This window comes from Amphiura filiformis, chromosome 15 (assembly GCF_039555335.1).
Source record: "Amphiura filiformis chromosome 15, Afil_fr2py, whole genome shotgun sequence".
Lineage (NCBI taxonomy): Eukaryota > Metazoa > Echinodermata > Ophiuroidea > Amphilepidida > Amphiuridae > Amphiura > Amphiura filiformis.
In genome coordinates, this window is record NC_092642.1 from 60,709,794 (window position 1) to 60,730,458 (window position 20,665).

A 20,665-nucleotide genomic window follows, 5' to 3' on the forward strand; every position below is an offset into this window, starting at 1 on the left:
TCCTTCACCGTAGTTATAGCGGAGTGCAGTCCATTCAATCAAATGTTGTCATCAACCTATTTGATCGTAGTGCAGGGTTATGTGTGTGAGACGAACTGTCACGGTAGATTGCAATCATGCTTTTATTGAATGCATTTGAGTAGTCCGCCATATTTACGGGATGATACATCACATGCAAGGCCTCTATATGGAGGGACTGTAAACGGCTTCCACCCATTGTACCATGCGAGTTGCTGGTTTACAAATTATCCTCAGTTGAGCAAGCATGAATAATACGTTGATCAATAGACCCTGGTACGAATCCAAGCACAGTTACAACACAGCGCGTGGCTTGTCTTGTACATTGCGAAATGAGCCTACATGTTTGCCTATAATGACAGACTCTAGAAATGCCAACATAAATCTTCAAAGAACATCATCTTAAGAATTATTTCAGTATCGAAATCAGTAGGAATACCAAGCGTACGGTGTACACATTCCAGAAAAAATATAATTTTGTTTGTTCTAGCATTCTGTATCTCCACAAAATTATCACATTTTGTCTTCAAAATCCTATGTAAATGATTTTCCATGCTACACAGAAATTGTGTTCGACAAAGGATAGACATTTTACACAATTTTACATAACTTAAAAAAGATATTGGAATATTTTGATGTTTTTTTAATATTTAGTAGGGCAACATGAGTAAATAATAAAATTCAAACATAGCGCACTCGGCGCAACTCGCATACAATCGAAGGTCGAAAAGATAATCTGATCAATAGCTTGACAATAATCTGATTAAATGGCCAAAAATACGCCAACAATGACATAAAAGCAAGCCAAAGACGAATTCTGATCACCATGTGGGTTGGAGAAGTATGGAAGGACATTACAATGAAGGGAACCAGATATTTCGATGAGCATAACAAACACCAATTGGTGTCGTATGACCTTTGACATGCATGCATTCTTTTGTCGAGAGTGACATGGTCTTTCAATTCGTGCCGAGTGTCCTTGTCAGACTTGACTATGCATCAGTGGTCATGAAAGGATTCAATTAACCTCTGCCCCAGTAATCCCAAGCAATTGTCTGAAATTGATCCTCGGAGATGTCATGATAGTCATAATAACGACCAAAAGATAAATGACTGACTATCATTGAGGACTAAGTTCCGCAGTCTAGGTGAAGCTGAGTCCTATCAAAATCAAACAGGAAACAATTTCGTGCCTAATTTTAACACCGGGATTTTTTTCAAATGTATATCCAAGAACTATGTTTTTATTCAACATTTTTTATTCAACATTACTGAAAAAAAAAAAGTTTTTATTTGACCGAGAATTTTCAAAGCAAAAACGCGTATTTCTGAATTGTGCTGAGTTCAACATGTATCGACCGACTTTTAGCACGACTATGCGTAACAATTCGCAAGGGAAATGTTACGTGTAATCCGATTATCACTGTCAGCTGGATCACGCTTTTGAGTTCTTCACCACGATCGATATGATCGCAACACAAAGTCTATGGTATTCAACGCCATTTATTGTTCTATTGTGTCCCAGCAGCTATGTCTGCCATTGAGGTGTAGCATGCATGGGTGTAGAAATGCATGAAATTGGATGTACATGTAGGGGTGAAATTTTAAAGTTGATCCAATTATTCGCCAGCGAAGTGTTACGTGTAATCCGATTATCACTTTGTCTATTAGAACGAAATGAGCGTATTTATTTGCCTTCAAAAAGGTGCGTGATCCAGTTACCAAGGAGTTATGTAACCACTCCACTTTTAATCCAACTGATCTCTAATTGTTCCTTTGGTAAAAATAAATAAATAAATAAATAAAAAGCCCACAAAAAACCTTCAAGAATTGTCAAATGTAGGCCTATATTCGTAGTTAAAAAAAGACCTGTAAAACAAACATGGCAGAGAAAAAATCTAAATAGTGAAATAGTGAACAGATTTGAACTTCATCGAGTCTCGAAGTCCGGCGTTTTCCAAACTGAGCTAATGGGGTTCAAACATACATTTGCAGGTTGAATTGTTCGTATATAGGTATGTTTTGAATAAATAACCCATGACCCCAGTATGAATAGAACAAAAAAGAAAAAGGAGAAAAAGAAAAGAAAAAACAAAACAAAACAAAATAAAGCAAATAAAAAACAATAAAGAAACAAAATGAAAAACAAAGATTAAATTGATCAAGAAAAGCTCAAACCCCAAAATAAAAAATAAAGCAACGGAAAAGTTTATAACGAGCCTCGAACTCCTGCTCAGTTCGCTCTTCTTAAGATGATTCAAAGTATGTCGCTTTACTAACTGAGCTAATGTAGTTAACACACAAATTCGTAGGTTTAATTGTTCGTATATAGCTATGTGTATCGATGATTTGCTCAAAACCCTTTACACTTTTGTCACTTTTGTGGATGGCGCTGTTCATTTTTTTTTCGTTTTTGCACGTTTTCAAAAGCCCTCGATAGGAAGCACATGTGCTAACTATCGAGTGAATACGGTACATCACTAAATATTATGATTTAAAAATATAATATGCCAAATAAAACAATAGCTCAACCCTAGTCTTAATTAGTTTAACTAACTGAAAATAAAAGTCTCCTTTTAATATGTTGGTATTATTTTAGGAAAAAGAGCCAAAACATGCGTGTTAAGGTGTTTTTTGTATGCTGTGACAAATTAATCTTAAAGACTTGTACTAATATCAGTATTTATGCCCACACATTTTCTATTCTTTTTTATAACTATTCTTAAAATTTACATTAAATAGCAATAAGAATAGTCCATGTGTTTGTGTCAATGTTGTATCAAATAAAGTTCTCTTTCCTGTTGTCAGATTCACTCAAAAGAATGAAATATTTTACACGCAGGAAATGTGCCTATAAAGGTAGTCTTTTAGCCCACGAGAAGTGACACATGTCAAGAACTTATATAGGCACCTAGGCACTATAAAAGACAACCCCATGTGCCAATCAGTGGTTCACAGCAGCTTAGAAACAACAAGAGTAAAGGGGGTACAGTAAAGCATCAGACATGTGATATAAGATGCGTATGCACTCTGCTCTTGAAGGATGGTGCGTTGTTTTCAGATATGTCCCCGACTTATTCATTCATATTCATATTCATTCATATTTTATTTCCATAAAAATCAAAGACATTACATAAAAAATATATAAACACGGTACATGTGGAGGAAAAGGCTGGAAGACCAAAAAGGTCTGAAAGTTAGCCTTTCCTTGAAATCAAATGAAATTAACAAAATAAATCAACATCACATAACATAGCCAAAAGACAAGGTACGGGGAGGGGGTGCTCATGGAAAAGATTAATTAAATTTAGAGATCAGTTTTGTTTTGAATTGATTACGTAAATGTTTAACAGATTTTGAAGCTTTCAGATTTTTATCTAAAGAATTCCAAAGAATGGGACCTCTTGTACGTATGGCATGATCAGAAACGACTTCCTTATTTTTGGTTAGATTTAGGTCATTTACATATCGTGTCTTGTAGTTATGTATGTCAGAACGTTTGGTAAAATAATTATCAAATGAGCAGGGCAGCTCATTTATAGAGTGCCTGTACATGAATGTACCTAATTCTAGTGTGTACATATCTTCAACTTTTAATATGTTATAATTAGCAAACAATGGCGTTGTGTGGTCTCTATAGTGAACGTTTGCCACCGTTCTAATAGCCCATTTTTTTTTTTTTTCAATTTTATTTAAGTAAGTTTTACATGTATTTCCCCATAAAAGTACTCCATAATTCAAATAAGGCAACATTAACGTACAATAAAGTGTAAATAAAATACGACTTGGAACAAAATGTTTCAACTTATTCATGACACCGACATTTCTTGAAATTGTTCTAGATACGCAATCTATGTGACATTTCCAAGTAAGACATTCGTCTATTAGTACACCAAGGAATTTAGTTTGATGCACTCTTTCTAAAGCCGTGTGATCTAGTGTGATTTGCATTTCTTGATTCATCGATGTCATTTTGGGTGTGCCAAGTATCATGTAATTTGTTTTGGTAGCATTAATTGACAATTTATTAGCTTTAAACCAATTGCTTACTTCCTTCTTGGAGAAATACTGGCGGAGTATCCATTGGAGGAGTCGGACTACTGTTAAGCCCAAAAGCTAAGAGAGCATTTCTATTTTGTAAATCTATGTCACCTAGAATATTGTGCATGACTTTGCCGGCAATCCAAGGACTACAGTTATTGTCACCTACTGTCCTACAAATGTGTCTGAGGAAAGAGATGCAGAACAACACTTCCAACTACTAGACAGAACGATACGACAAGTTACAGCCCACAACTTTCTGATTGTTATGGGCGACTTCAATGGTCGTGTTGGCAAGGAATACTATAACTTTCCATATCATGAAACCACCAACAGAAATGGTGAAATGCTTCACAACCTAGCCCTGGAAAATGATCTTAATTGTTATCACAAATGTTTGTCTTAGGAAGAAGGAACCACGACTCTGGACGTGTAGCTTACCATCTGGATTTAAGGTACAGATAGATTACATCCTGGTACGCAGAAAGTGGAGAAATAGTGTTACCAACTCATGTGCCTACAACTCCTTTGCTAGCATAGGTTCAGACTACCGCATAGTGACAGCCAAAATACGCCTTAGTCTAAGAGCTAGTGGTAAAACTCCACCAAGGAAAGTTAAGTATGACTGGATACAAGTACATGATGATGAGCTTCAGGAGCGCTACACTATTAAGGCGCAGAACCAATTCAGTGCACTAGGGAAGAACTGTGATGATAATGTTACAGCAGTGTATGAATGCCTTATCCAGACCAACAAAGATATTGCGGAGGAGCTAATTCCAAAATCTAGGAAGCGCCCTAAGGAAGCAATCTGGCATGATCCCAAGATTGAAGAAGCGAGGAGAGAACTACAGCAAGCGCAACTTGTGGACAGCCAAGAAGTTTCAAGCATGTCAAGATCAGAACTGCAGTCTAAGAAGAATCATCTGAGAAAGGTTTATGAAGAGGCAAATGAACAAATCCTTAAAAGAAAGATCAAGGAGGTGGAGAATTGTAACATTAACTGCCAGCATAAGGCAGCCTGGGACCTCATCAATGAAGTTAGTGGGCGTAAATCTGCTAAAAAAAGGTCAAATAAAAGGGGACACGCAAGGCGAAAGACTGAATGCTTGGTTCCAACACTTCCAACAACTACTTGGAGACCCACCAGATGTAACCGATGAGTATGAAGCCATAGATCAAGTATACGAAGAGTTCAACATGCGAACTGATGCTTTTGATCAGGTTGAATATGACAATGCCAAAAAAGACATTTCAGAAGGGAAAAGCACCGGTCAGGATGGGATTCCACCTGAAGTCCTAAAACGCTGCAACCTTGATGACATAGTCCTCAACTTCTGCAATGAGGCATTGGTGAATGGAAAGAAACCTGACCAGTGGTCAATTCTCAACCTCATACCAATCCCCAAAAGTGGAGATTTAAGAGACGGGAAGAACTACGGGGGAATATGTTTGTCATCCATCGTAGCAAAAACATTCAACAGGCTGCTACTCAATAGGATTCGCCATTACCTTGACCCGGTCCTGAGATTCAACCAAAATGGTTTTCGACCTGAGAGATCTACAGTGTCACAAATACTTGCTCTAAGTAGGATAATTTAGGAAGTCAAGAACAACAGTCTCAATGCAGCAGTAATATTTATCGATATCAAGAAGGCATTTGATACCATCCACCGTGGGAAAATGCTTGACATAATGAGAGCATATGTAGTCCCAGAGAGGCTAGTGGCTACCATAGGATGCATGTACCATCATACTATAGCTCATGTCACATCACCTGATGGTGTCACTAAGGATTTTGAGATCCAAGCAGGAGTTCTGCAGGGAGACACTCTGGCACCATTCCTCTTTATCGTAGTCCTTGATTATGTTTTAAGGAAGGCTATGGAAGGCAATGAAGAGCGACTTGGCTTTACTCTGGAGCCCAGGAAAAGTAGGCGAATAGGCCCACGCACAATCACAGACCTGGATTTTGCAGACGATATTGCTCTTCTAGCTGACAACCACAAAGACGCGCAAGAACTGTTACATCTTATTGAACCTGCTGCACAGAAAGTGGGACTAGGAATGAATGCCAAGAAGACCAAGGCAATGCGGTACAAGGAAACTCCGTCTTCAATAAAAACACTGGACGGAAGCGAATTGGAGATAGTACAAGACTTAGGGGCATGGACTGCCAGTAGTGAGAAGGACTTCAACATCAGAAAGGCACTTGCTTGGAAAGCATGCAACAGCATAGACAAGATCTGGAAAAGTAATTTACCAAGAGATCTAAAGATCAAGTTGTTTACCACCACTGTAGAATCTGTACTAACACATGGCGCTGAAACATAGACAATAACAACCAAAATGAGAAAAGCTATGGATGGCTGCTATACCCGTCTCTTGCGGAAGGCACTAGATATCTCATGGCAAACTCACACCACCAACAAAGAACTATATGGGAATATGTTACCAATCTCTGAGAGGCTCTGGATTAGAAGGTTAAAGTTTGCAGGGCACTGTGCAAGAAGCGAAGAGGAAGCAGCTTCAAGTGTTCTTATGTGGCAGCCCAAACATGGAAAGCGAACAAGAGGTGCACCCAAGAAGGATTATATCAAGATGTTGGCAGATGATACAGGATTAACAGGCCCAGACATCAAGAATTGTATGCTTGACAGAGCAGTTTGGAGAGCCATTATGGGAGTCCGACTACAAGAGTCGACATAAGCAAAGTAAGCAACTTCCTTTAACTCTTCATTAACAAGGTTTGTTTGGCGTTCTACGTTTTTATGGGAGTATAAAATGGTGGTATCGTCTGCAAAAAGGACGAATTCGAGTACTTTAGATGCATTAGTTATATCATTAACTGCAGTGTGGAGCATGGCAAGGCGTGTACAAGCCTAACGCGGGTAGCTCTTGTGACTACAAGTGGCTTTGATAACAGTGCCTTCATATCTGGTGGGCACAAGATGATAGAGGACCGTTGCTACAGCAACTTGACGTCTTTGATTGATGGAGAGAAGTGATGTTCAGCTCAGCTCTGTACTTGCTTCCTCTTTGCTCACACCTATGATTCGAATGTTCTTCCTCTGGATAAAGTAGAGTGGTGGCGCTGGCACTCATCCAAGACAGTGAGGCGTTTTCCATCACACTGCGAACTTGAACCTTGTAAATGGTTGCTCTGCCTCTGACATCAAGTTTATTTGCAACTCTGCTCCTGCTCTGTATGAGACGTGAACTTTGTTCAGGTCAGCTTGCTGTCAACTGTGACTCCCAGGATCCTTGTCATCCAGCTTGGTGGTGCCAAACAGAAGATCTAGCTTAGCTCTTTCTTGATATTGTCATTGCCTTACATTTCGATGGTTCGCAGGTCGCCTTCCATCTGTCTGCCCAGATCATCATTTCAGGTCTCTGTTCAGGCTAGCAGTAACAGCTTCAGTGTTGTCCGTACATCTCACAAGGTGGAATCATCTGCTTGGCTTTCACACTCATCACCCAGGTCACCAATGAAGACAAAGAACAAAAGTGGGCCAAATATAAACCCCTGGGGAACTGATGCATCGATGGAGGAAGTACTTGATGACTGGCCAGATAAGGCAACTTTGCTGGAACGATCTGTCAGGTAGCAATTTATCCAGGTGAGCAGCTTGTCGGATATTCCTTTTGCCACATGAGTTTTGAGCAAAAGCCATTTTGCCAGACCTTGCCCAAAGCTCATGTCCAAGGCAATAAAGCGCACTTCGTTGCCTTTGTCCAGGGAGTTGGACCACTCTTAGGTCAGAATGGTGAGGATGTCAGCTGTGCTGTGGTGTGGCCTAAAAAACTGTCTATCTGATATCAGTTGGTTTCCAAAGAGGTACTTCTGAAGTTGGTTCTGTACAACAGCTTCCATGACCTTGCTAATGATGCAAAGCAGAGAGATGGGCAGTACATATATGAGTACACATCAAAAAAGAACGGTACTTTTTTCAGGTGTATACTTACTGCTTACTGCTTACTGCTCCCTTAACCGGCTTGGTCGTCGGGGCACCACTGATGACATCTTAACAATCTCTCTCCATCTGGTCCTGTCTTCCACTGCCCTCTGTGAGGTGGCAAAGTTCAGGCCAGTCCATTCTTTTATGTTGTCTTCCCATCTCTTTTTCTGTCTTCCTCTCTTTCTTGAACCATTCACTGTACCCTGCAGGATTGTCTTTGCTAACCCGGAGGAGCGGGAGGTGTGGCCGTACCAACGTAGTTTACGTTGCCTGACTGTTGATAGTAGGTCGTCATAGGGACCGATAGCTTGTTTTACCCTGGTCCGTACCTCCTCGTTGGTCACATGGTCTTTATACGAGATATTTAGTATCTTACGGAAACACCGCAACTCCAGAGCTTGTACCCTCCTTTCCAGGTCAGCAGTCAGTGTCCACGATTCGCAAGCATACAGGAAGATGGATATGGCGAGGGTGCGCATTAACTTGATTTTTGATCCCAAAGATATGTTCTTGTCATTCCACAATGGCTTTAATTTCGCCATGGCACCGGTTGTTTGTGCGATCCTGGAGAGCACTTCAGGTTTGGAGCCTTCGTCTGATATCATCGCACCAAGATATTTGAAACTGGTTACTGTGCCTAACCTTTGCTTGCTTATTTCCACAGCTCCACTGATACCGGATGGATTGTTGGTCACCAGCTTGGTCTTTTCTGCGCTTATTTCCATTCCATACCTCTGTGATGTTTGATGGAGATTGTTAATCAGGGACTTCAGTTCTTGCTCACTACCAGCTAAGCCATCTATGTCATCAGCGAAGCGAAGATTGGATATTGCTCTGCCTCCAATGCTGACCGTTCCTCATGGTTCTCAAGCGCATCAGCCATGATTCTTTCAAGGAATAGGTTGAAAAGCGTTGGTGATAGCAGGCATCCTTGTCTAACCCCCACTGTTGTTCGAAACCAGTCGCCTATGCTTCCATTAGCCAACACTGCACTCATGGCATTGCTGTACAGCTGTTCGATGGTACGCACAAGTGTTGGGTTGATGTTATAGGTTTTCATAGTGGCCCAGAGCGCAGCATGCCACACCCTATCGAACGCCTTCTTGAAGTCAATGAAGACATGATATAGGTCCTGCTGGTGTTGCAGATATTTTTCACATAATATTCTAAGGTTGAATATCTGTTCAGTTGTGCTCCTACCTGCTCTAAAACCTGCCTGTTCTTCAGCGATGATGTTCTCTGCCAGAGGTTTCAGTCTGTTCAAGATGAGTCTTAACATTATCTTGCTGGGGTGGCTAATGAGGCTGATTGTCCGGTAGTTTTGGCAAAGCTGGAGGTTTCCTTTTTTGGGGAGCGTGATCACTAGTGACTGTGTCCAAGGTGTAGGCCAGTTGCCTGTCTTCCAAATGTTGTTGCATATCTTGGTAAGTACATCAACAGCTGCATCACCTGCTGCTTGAACAAGCTCACCTGGAATGTTGTCTACGCCTGGTGCCTTGCCCTTTTCAGTGCGTTCACAGCAACTTCCACCTCTTCTCGCAAGATAGGCTGACTTTCCTCATTATCTGGGTAATGCTGTGGGCAGTCTAGGATAGACGGATCGCCTTGTAATTCATAGTTGTACAATTCGGAGCAATACTGTGTCCACCTGTTAAGGATCTCTTTTTCTTCCACTAAACACTTCCCGTCCTTATCCTGGATAGTGGCAGATCTACTGTTCTTTACAGTGGTTAGGTTTTTTACCAGTTGATATGCCTTTCTACTGTTGTTCTTGTTCAGGCTGGACTCCACCTCTTCACACTGCTGACCAATCCAGTTTTCCTTCGCTTTCTTAATGCCATTCTTAACCAGCTTGTTGGCCTCCCTGTATTCTCTCGCACCATCTGGATTGTATCGTTTACACTTTAACTCTCTTCTCCTGTCGCAGAGCTTCAGCACTTCCTTTGTGATCCATGGCTTCTTTACATGGCGGTGTTTGCCCAGAAGCTCGGAGGCAGTCTCAGTGAGAGCTGTGTTAAAGGTTTCAGTTAAGGAGTCCAAATCCAGGTCTGTATCATTCAGGCAGATCAGCGGTGCAAATTTCCTCCGACGTTAGCTGCAAATTCTTTCGCCACGTCTGGATCCTTTAGTTTCTCAAGGTCAAACTTGACCCTGATTTGCTTGGGTTTCTTGGATTTTTCAGTCTCGTTCTGAAGGTCATCATCAGAAGATCATGGTCGCTTCCTACGTCAGCACCAGGAAAGCTGCGGGTTCTTGCAACATTAATACCAGAGCGAAAGCGCTTTTTGTCCAGGATGTAGTCGATCTGGTTGTGATGATTCCCATCAGGGCTGTGCCATGTCCATCTTCTAGAGGCCTTATGTTGTCCAAGGGTGTTGGCTAGCACAAGGTTATTATAGGTGGCAAAATCCAACAATCTGAGGCCTCTGTCGTTTGTTTCTGGGTTGCAATAAGGGCCACATACATCCTTCCAATCTGGCTGGGCGTCCTCTCCTACTTTGGAGTTCCAGTCTCCCATTACTACTAAGATGTCCTTCTTTGGTGTTTCATCCACAAGCGTCTGAACGTGGCTGTAGAACGACTCCATTTCATCATCTCCATGACTTGTAGTCGGAGCATAGACTTGAATGATGGTGATATTAAAGGGGGAAGCTCTCATGCGAAGAGAGATGAGCCTTTCTGAAACTGGTTTGCAGCCCATGACGGCATTTACGGTATCTTTGTGGATGATAAACCCCACTCCATGCTCATGCTTCATTTCACTTCCACTGTAGTAGAGCTTATGACCTTCATCTGTGCACAACTCGCCATGGAATTTCCAGCGTGCTTCACTGAGCCCGATGATATTCCAGCGATACCTATCAAGCTCATGGGATAATTCCTCTAATTTTCCATTAGGTCTCAGAGTTCTAACATTCCATGTTCCAATGGTGATGTTGTCTCTACCTCGGATCTTTGTCGCACCAGTAGCATACTTAACACCTCTGTCCTGGCTACGCCCAACAGAAGGCGCGGTCATTGGTCCGGGCTGCGACCGATCCGGTATGTTCAATTTACTAATTGTCATACTGTCATCAATTGGTGAATCTTAGGCAATATTACAGTTTGGCGGAGCCTATCCTCTCAAACCGTCGTCCTGGTCTGTCCGCCACCTGCTGAACAAGTCAGCAGGCTCACAACCCCACCAGTCTTGAAGGTAGACCAGGGCGCCTTACCGTTATCTCACAAGTCGGTCGTCCCCTCACACTACATGCTACACTAGTGCTACAACTATGTTATTATCTACACTACATGCTACATGCAAGATGCTACCAGGGACGGTCTCCTCCTTGTATGGTCCATCATAACAAGTATGATAAGAGACTACAGATCGTTAGCTACAGTGCCGGAACACTGTAGCAAGGGGGGGGGGGGGTAAGTATACTTACTGGGGTAAAAAATTGTTTTCACGTTTTTTCCCCCAAATTTAGTAAACTGTAAAATATGCCGATTACACGTCATGTGGTAAAGTCTAATACCAGCAACAGGTACTATTTACATCGGCTTTGGCGATAATACGCGGATATTGGGCAAATCAGTGAAACCCGGGAATCGGGTAATCCTCCGCCAATGGGTGAACAGTACATAGCATGATGGCCGATCCTGAGGTTCACGCGTTTCTGGTCTTGTGAAAGTTGCCACATCTTATCCCAGTTTTTTGCAGGCATGTATCTGAAATACCTGAACAAGATGTAGTAAGTATACTTTACGTTCAATATAGTGTATTTCAATAGCTGGACCACAACGTCAATACGTCGTACATATAATGACAATTCTTTACTTAAGCTTACCCACACATGACATGGTGTCGTGTCATGCTGATCATTCATGGTGACATGCACGACACATTATGGAAGTAATGCAAAGCACATGTTGTCATTTTGTGTGTTGACGTTGTGGTTTAGCTATTGAAATACACTATATGGAACGTAAAATATACGTACTACATCTTTTGCAGATTATTTTTAGTTATATACCTGCACAAACTGGGATATATTTATTTAACAGGACTGTTTGTTCATGTATTTAATTACCGTGGTGTGTGTGTAATTTTAGTCCCTGCGGGTGGGACAAGCTTGCACAAGTTTGTGTAAAAGAGTGCCAAAAATCAACACACGAAGCATGTGGTGTAAAAGTAAAAAAGGTACACCATTAAGGTGTAAACTACTACCCGTGCTGATTTGAGTAAAGTTTACCCCATTTAGTGGTTCAGGGCAATAATGGTCGTCACTGGTGTCAACTTTACCCAACTTGAGTAAAGTTGACAGGGTAAAACCCTACCTGAGCAAAGTTTACTCCATTAACGACCATGATTGCCGTGTACACCAGTGGTGTGTTCAATATTACACCATATGGAGTAAATCTTACCGCTTATTTTTAAGTGTGTAAAGAAAACGGATAGAATAAACACGGGAATATGCATATGAATGAGGAGAGTGCATGAGTGCCATGGATTGGCAATTATATTTAACAATCCGAGAAGCATGGGTAACAATCAAACTTTGCGAACATGGCAAAAATAAAATAAAAGTTATAGGCATTATAACTGTGTTTAGCATATAGGACCCTATACTGACTAAAAATTTGCACATTCACTTATTTGTCAGTCGTTGATGGAGATAAAAGAGGGAGAGAGGATAAGAGTAAAGAATGAGAAGAGGGATGTGAGCTAAAGGGGGAACAGAGGAAAGAAGGCGAGGCTACGGGACAACGAAGAAGAAGTTGATTAAAATGAATGAAATGAAATGACTGATCAATCTTTAGTAAATTAAGCACTTGGTAAAATTGTTCGCAATAAAAACTCGGAGGGTGGTGATGCATTTCCAAATTGAATTTATTTACGAACAGTGAAAGACGGGTGACAGCTAGTATTAAATATAAGCAAAAACAAATAATGAGAGAAAAAGAATGAAAGAAAGAAATTAAACCTCACAGGAATCGGACACATCAGGTTATGGGATGAATCTCAAAAAAGATTCACAGTCTGATGCTCTATCCATTAGGTCACGCAAGATCTTATGAAATAACTATATTTCAAAGCGATGATATTTTATGTAATAAAGTGGTATCAACAAAGTCCGCAATTAGGACTTGAACGCCAAAAACTTTTTTTTGCAATAGTATAGTTGCTTCAATTTGGATATTGAAGTGTGATAGCGAGTTACAGAAGGTTGAGAAATAATGTAGTTTAGATGTCCAAAATAACTTTCTATAATCAAGATATTGATAATATAGCAAAATATATATTTTGTAATGCAAGATTCGCCAAAACGGGCTTCTAAAATTTAATCGGTACTGGATTTATTTTGGTTCTGATAAATTGTGATATAATTGTTTTTGATCGGGTTTTAGCACAATATACAGTGGACTTCGGGTATATATATAAATGCGCTTTTATAAATGCACACGTGACATCTACAAGTCGCCATACCGTGTTCAACGATGTAAGGTACCCGGATGTACCCAAATTCCACACGCAAAAGTATAGGCGAAAATGACAGGTTACAAGGAAAATTGTTTTTGCAAAATAGTGGCATTGATTGCAAAGGGCAAAATAATTTGAGCGAAACATACACTCTTTATTTAGATTTTCCATTACGGACAAAAAAAATTGATGACGGAAAAGCTAGATATAGCTGATTTAAAAACTTGTATTTCAGTATTTCCGTGCTAAATGAGCGTGGCAATTGGCCATATTGATGACGAAATGTGATTCTTACTGGCATTAAGGTCAGAACTGAGTAGCTGCCGATGATGTTATTTGATAATTTTTGCACGTGATGATAGGGAACTTAGGGGGCTGTCATTTTCTTCGGGAGGAATGGGTCATGGATTTATTTATTTGGCAGTCAAGATAAGTATTTCCCCCCCCCCCCCACCCCACCCCCCGTAGTGCCGCTACTGAACATGACCCTAATTTTAACTCTAATTTTAACGTAAATTGACGAAACTATATAACTTTAGCCCTTTTCGGAATAATGACCCTCTCGAACTTAATAGGCTAGATATCCCCGCCCGACCTCCTCAACACCAACTTACTCATTCGCTCGCTCACATATCAAAATATATCAAAATGGACAAAAAACAAACAAATTCAAAGCGTGTTTTTAAGCACCTTTTTGTGTCCCCCATGCTAAATCGGTAATCTGTACACCCTTTGACGTACAATTCAGAGTATAAATACGTAGATGACTGTACATTATTGTCATGGTATTATATATGTGACCGTCCACGGCGAATGAGCCGTAAATTCCTCCCCCGGTCAATTTTGTTTTATTTCGTGTTTAAAAAATAAACATCATAAACTTAAAAATGGTATATCACTTGACTTCAAACGATATCCAGAAGCGGGGTTATGGTTTGTTAAACTTTGCTCCTTCAACAAAATTATAGCTTTTTACGTTTTTACATGTGTCTCTTTTCCCACATTGCTGGCAATAAATATCACACAGTCATAATTGGCGGTCATTTCAAATCATCCCCGAGTCAACGAGGTTTAAGAAAGTTCTCTCATTGTTAATTGTTGGTTATGCATACCTGTACAAAATACAATGCCTGGTAACCCACCACGATTTAGCAAAAGCAAACAAAGACCAGCGCTATTAAAAGTTCTATAGCCATCTAAGGTAGAAGCTTACTATCCACTTCAACAATAGGATTATTGATTAGTTTTTTGACTACCAAAATAAGACAGATGTCGGGCCAGCTTAAGTAACCGATGAATACGACCTTCGTACACATTTTACACAGTAACTCAGAATACAATTTAGGGAATTTACGGCTCATTTGTGCTGCCGCCGGGTCACATATTGTAATTGTATACGTCAATTTTGTTCAGTTTGGTTCAAACGGCTTATAAAGTTTTACTTTACACGGAAGGGGAAACTTAGCAAAAAAACAATTAATTTATGAGTGTAAAGGGGGGAGGGTGGGTTTTGCCTAGCCGAAAGGGGGAACAACTAATATTTATAAAATTATAAGTAAGGCGAAGAAAAAAAGAAACTCTGTTCTACGGGCGGACGGACCTTTCAAGTAGGGTCGGTCGGTCGGATTTTTGTTGCTGAAATAACCCAAAAAAATCACCAAAATCTGTAAATAATTTGCAATTTGAGAAAATTAAAAAAACCCATTTATTTGTATCGAAAAAAAATATTTCTATTTCTCAATTTGTTCAAAATCTGGGTCGGTCGGGCCCGTAGAACAGGGTTTTCTTTTTTCGTCGCCTAAGTACATAAGTAATAATAATTTAAAAAAAAAAAAAATACATAAATAAATAAATAAATAAATAAATAAATAAATAAATAAATAAATAAATAAATAAATATATAAATAAATAAATAAATAAATAAATAAATAAATAAATAAATAAATAAATAAATAAATAAATAAATAAATAAATAAATAAATAAATAAATAAATAAAAAAAATTAGTTATGTTTGTACATGGGGGAGTGCTGTGCAATAATCATGATCCTTCGATATCCATGATTTATCCTTGCAAATTTATAGCATCGAACCTCCAGCCAATGTTCCTTGCCAGTGCTAACCACGAAACAAGGTCACAACTGTAGCCACTCCTCAATGGTCGTCATTTCAGTGATTGACAGTGATGTAATGCAAATATGGCGCTGGCCATCTGGTCACGTGCTCATTTATAAAAGCGCATTTATATATACAACCGAAGTCTACTGATATAAAAAGAGAAAGTTATCCCTCGGCGTAATTTTTTAGGGGGAACACATTTGAAATTGAAATAAAAGGTTTGTTTTTGATGGATCATAATTCTTTCGCTACACTACAATTTTTACTCCGAGACGTCATTTATTTCTTTAAATAGTTTTTTATTATGGTAAAGTGAATCCTCCGATCCTACACTGGACGCAAAAGTCATAAAAAGTTATAATTACTCCCACCGTACTCATATTTTACTACAAAATTGAATTTCATGTTTCCCAATCAGCATGACAAAATGTGCAGTGAACACCATAGTGAGCTAAACAAAATTTAACATTTTCATCACAGTGAACTATATAGTGTACAAATAGGCTATGCAAGATATACACTACTGAAACACATAATTATACTTTTACTACGTAGGATATATAAACGAAACAAAAAACATGGAATTCATCTCCAAATGATTAAGTCTTAAGTCTGCAAGTCTGTAACCGTGTTGCAAAGAGTAAAGCACATGCGATACCATACAGAACACATAATATTAGCATGCACATAATTACTCAATATTTCGAAATCGATTCGAATCCCTTCGGCATCGTGGGGCACGCTGACGCAGCGGTACGGGTTCTACCTCGCAATCGAAGGGTTCCGAGTTCGAGCCTTGGCGGTGCTATCATGTTGTGCACTTGGACAAGATGAATTATCTCACTTGCCTCTCTCTACCCAATCGTGAAATGGGGAGCTGAATAAGAATTTTGTCCATTGAGCGCTGCCCAAACGTATGAGCATGCCTTAGACATTGCATGGCAGCTGACATATTCTAACGACAACGGAATATTAAAATGCAAAGCGCTTTGATACACGTCAAATGCGCTAAATAAATGTCAACATTTATTTATAATACGAAGCTGAGCAGTCGACGCGAGCGAAAACAATTAACACTCAACATGCTCAGCGTTTTAAAAGCATGACCTATTATGATCAAATTCATTTATGTCTGGTATCAATATGATGGTCTCTGTACTATGGAGTCGCTGACACAGTCAAAGCCAGTAAGTACAATCAAATAAAACAATATAGCTAACAATCAACCTACTGCTGTAAGCTGCTGTAGGTGTATGTCCGCTTTGACTATGTCAAAAGTAGATCAAATAAAGGACAAAACATCAGTCTTCTACCACTATTATAATGAATGTATTGCCAAAGGGGCTGTTCAATAATTATGAACCTGGGGGGGGGTAAATTTCCAAACGGCCTGCCAAAAAATGCTTGCCCCCTATTGGCCTGCCCAAAATCGCTTTCCCCCTCCCCATCGACCTGCCAAAACATCCTTGCTCCACCCCTCCCCTGCACATGCCAAATTTTTGGGATTCCAATTTGCAAACCTTAAATTGTCCAGATATATATTGCAAGAACAGCAAGAAGGAAAATTTGCATGTTTAAGCGTTTCCATACTATTGTCCTTAGTCTTTTGAGTGTGTTTTATTAGTGAGAGTGTGCCAAAAATCGCTTTCCCCACCCTCTCGGCTTACCAGAAATTGCTTTCCCCATCTCGGCTGGCCAACAAATTCTTGTCCACCCCCCATTTTGCTGTTCTCACACAGCTAATAGTTATTACACATTAAAGGAAACATTTGAAGTTCAATGCTAAGTTGCCATTCCTATAATATGGTTACTAGTATACGCAATGCAGTAATAACATATCCATGCATCCTATACACTACTTCCGATTCCTTCTTATATAGACTTCTCCGTAGTTCACTTGCCCATTGTAAGCTATTACATGTATTTATAAAACTCTGATTTGTATTAATTTGTGTACAATTGATATATTTTCACATCTGATCTTTTCAGTCACCGTTTGGCGATCAATAAACTGGCAGATCCCAAAATCAGCATTATTCAGTAAGTGAGCCCTCATTATAATTATGCCAAGATATGTTGCATTCAATGGCATATGTCTATACATTACTTTTTAATTGTCACTAATTGTAAAAACTTTTTATGACCATTTATTGAATACTTTTAAATTGTGTTAAACATCAGTATAATTTCAAGATCAACTGAAAGCCTAAAGACTTGTACAAGGTCTAATATCAGTTTATGTGTCTGTCGGAAAGACTCAAGGCCAATAACAGCTTTCACCGGAATTCATTGCAGAATGTAAAATACATCTGGTATAAATTAAAGCCGTAACTCACAAAGATATCCTCTAAGGCCGGTAGCTGTAAAAGACAGAAAACAGAAATGACAGAAATGACAGAAAAGACAGAAAAGTTTGGAGTTATGAATTAGAGAGTTGTCAGGAAGCTGTGGGAGTTAAAATGTTGGGAGTTAATGTTTAAAGGTGCATGTTCCCATTAATTGATAGTTTTATTGCTATCAAACTTGGTGGATGCGACTACCCGAGAATGCGACTATCAAGGTCATCCCAGTATAGACCTTTTTCCCTCTATCCCACAATGCACTATTCCAGGGGGGTATGACGTAGTTCATCAACCTCATAGATCGTGTGCATCCGATGGTCTTTGCCATACCTTTGCAATTATTTTGTCTTAATATGGGCATACTGATTCCATATAGGCCCTATGTGACCCCTCGGCACAACTAAGCCCGGATGTCGCCAGTGCCACTATTGAGATATATATGCTCCATCGAACTTAACAATAAACAATAGGAAACAAAGGATTTATTGACTGTTTTATTGATTTTTCACTACTTAAATGTCAAGTACTATAGACATGATATACATCATTTTAAAGCTAATTTCAAGCAAAATAGTTTGGTTGAATATCTCAAAAATGATGATTGGCGACTTCAGGGCTCAGTTGTGCCGAGGGGTCACATATGCGGATTATCGTAAAGGCCATCGATGTTACTAATTATGCAATTATTGAATACACGAGTGATGCAGTTACGGAGCGACGCAGAACATCTGTGTAAGAGATTGTGTTTACATTTTATTTTCATCTCCGAAAAAAAAAGTGAAACGGACGCCGACAAAATATCACGGCGTGTCCCGTCATTAGTTTATCACCATTAGGTCTATAAAATGTATACAAAGTTAGGTTTCAATAGCAGGAAACTTTTTTGGCTGATGGCACCATGTCCATAATGCATAAAAATGTTGTTTTTTGCCCCCGAAAGGTATTAGTGATCGCGGCGCCATTATCGTGATTATCGGGGATTCCTTTTTTGTGATGAAGGCACCAGCCGAAATGTCCGTATTCCAGAATGTAATGAACTTAACTCTGTACTCCCCGGGGAGATGATGTAGTTTGCGACACTCATATCCCCCTGGAATAGTGCATGATGGGAAAGAGGGAAAAAGGTCTATAGATTGTTGGATTGCCATCAAACTTGGTGAATGTGACAAAATTTAGTTTTTGTAATTATAACAAATTTTTGAGCTACATGCACCTTAACAGTGCCACCCTTATTTTCAGCTTCATGAATATGCCTCCTTACCTGCCATGTCCGTGCACGGATTACTTTCATCATTTCATGCACTCAGATCAACTGTGGCATGGCCAACGGGGGGGGGTCAGGTGAAAAGGGTCAGCTTTTCAGCCGGCCTTGACTTTTTTTATTAAATTGTTTTCATCTAATTGTGTGTAACCTGTGAACTTTGCATATTTTTGGAATGGATATAGAGTCTTCAATTGTGTCTCCTGCTTTATCACAATTTGTTGTGCCATATAAATAGTAAAAGCTAATAAAATCTAATTGTGATGATTTGTGGGGATCAGCATCCACCCCTCTCCATGTACTCCACCACCACAAAGTTCTCGGCAACATCACATGCATTTCAAATAAAGTAGCTTATACTCACTGGGCCACTATTAAGAAACTCTAAAAATATGCAGTTATGCAAAAACGAACCTGCTGTGTATCAGCAAGTCCTGCAGCTGGTCAAGGCTTTCTGGCTTGGAGCATAGACCATTTAAAACATGCTTTGAGGCACAGTCCAGACTTTTGTGACAGTGTTACATTAGGACCACATAGAGTGTATGGTCAAACTGATTCATTTGGACTCACTCTCACTCATTTGCATTCATTACTATCAATAAGCCTTCAATAACTACTCTCTAATTCATAACTCCAAACTTTTCTGTCTTTTCTGTCATTTCTGTCATTTCTGTTTTCTGTCTTTTACAGCTACCGCCTCTAAGGCAGATGTTGCACGTTTTACATCAATTATAACAGCTTTTGGCTTACAACAACATTGAGGCTACCCATAGATCAGGCCACTTATACTTGACCTTATAATGTAATTGTAAATAAGTCTCTTGAACTTTTCCCATGTGAACTGAAAAGAGCCATTGTAACTCCCATAATTAAAAAAACTACTCTTGATTGTAACGACCTACAAAATTACAGGCATAGGTTTTATTGGGAAGGTAATCGAGAAGCCCGGCGAAAAGGCAGTGATCACCTTGAACACATTGAACAGAACGATCTTGATGAAATCTTCCGGTACAAACACAAACATAGTACCGAGACTGCACTGCTTAAAGTAAAAGATAACATCGCACGTGCCCTGGATGATAATCAAGCTACCTTCTTGATTCTGTTGGATTTGTCTGCTGCCTTTGATACATGTACCATTGATCATGACATTCTATTTTATAGGTTTGAACTTCACTTTGGTATCAAAGGAGCTAGCTCAAAGGCACAGCTCTTCAATGGTTTAGGTCGTATATGACCGATCGTAAATTTAAAGTTAGTGTAATGGGTCGATGTCCGACGTGTTTGGACTGTGTTATGGTGTTCCACAAGGATCAAGAAAATTATTATTGGTCCTAAAGCATTTATTGCTTATTCCCAATATGTCGCTACTATCATCCGGCATTACGGTATAATGTATCACATAATGACGTTCAATTGTACCTTTTAAGTGATAAACTACTCAACATAGAGAGACAGAAGAA

General features: G+C 39.5%; 2 protein-coding genes across 2 annotated transcripts; both read right to left on the reverse strand.

The window, feature by feature from the left end:
- Nucleotides 1–8,035: 8,035 nt before the first annotated feature.
- LOC140171075 (uncharacterized) lies at nucleotides 8,036–8,743 on the reverse strand. Its single transcript, XM_072194247.1, has one exon. The coding sequence runs from the start codon at nucleotides 8,741–8,743 to the stop codon at nucleotides 8,036–8,038; it is 708 nt and encodes a 235-aa protein (XP_072050348.1).
- Nucleotides 8,744–9,500: 757 nt separating this feature from the next.
- On the reverse strand, nucleotides 9,501–11,085 carry LOC140171076 (craniofacial development protein 2-like). Its single transcript, XM_072194248.1, has 2 exons — nucleotides 10,164–11,085; nucleotides 9,501–10,027 (listed from the first exon to the last, which is right to left on the reverse strand). Exons 1-2 carry the CDS (start codon nucleotides 11,083–11,085, stop codon nucleotides 9,501–9,503), a joined length of 1,449 nt encoding a protein of 482 aa, XP_072050349.1.
- Between the last annotated feature and the right edge of the window lie 9,580 nt (nucleotides 11,086–20,665).

Excerpts from the sequence above, each read along its gene's own strand:
- LOC140171075 (XM_072194247.1), bottom strand. The coding sequence starts at position 8,743 with ATGGAAATAAGCGCAGAAAAGACCAAGCTGGTGACCAACAATCCATCC.
- LOC140171076 (XM_072194248.1), bottom strand. The coding sequence starts at position 11,085 with ATGACAATTAGTAAATTGAACATACCGGATCGGTCGCAGCCCGGACCA. Across the intron at positions 10,028-10,163 it reads CCCAAGCAAATCAGGGTCAA|CTCTCACTGAGACTGCCTCC; the intron begins GTTTGACCTTGA and ends CCTTTAACACAG.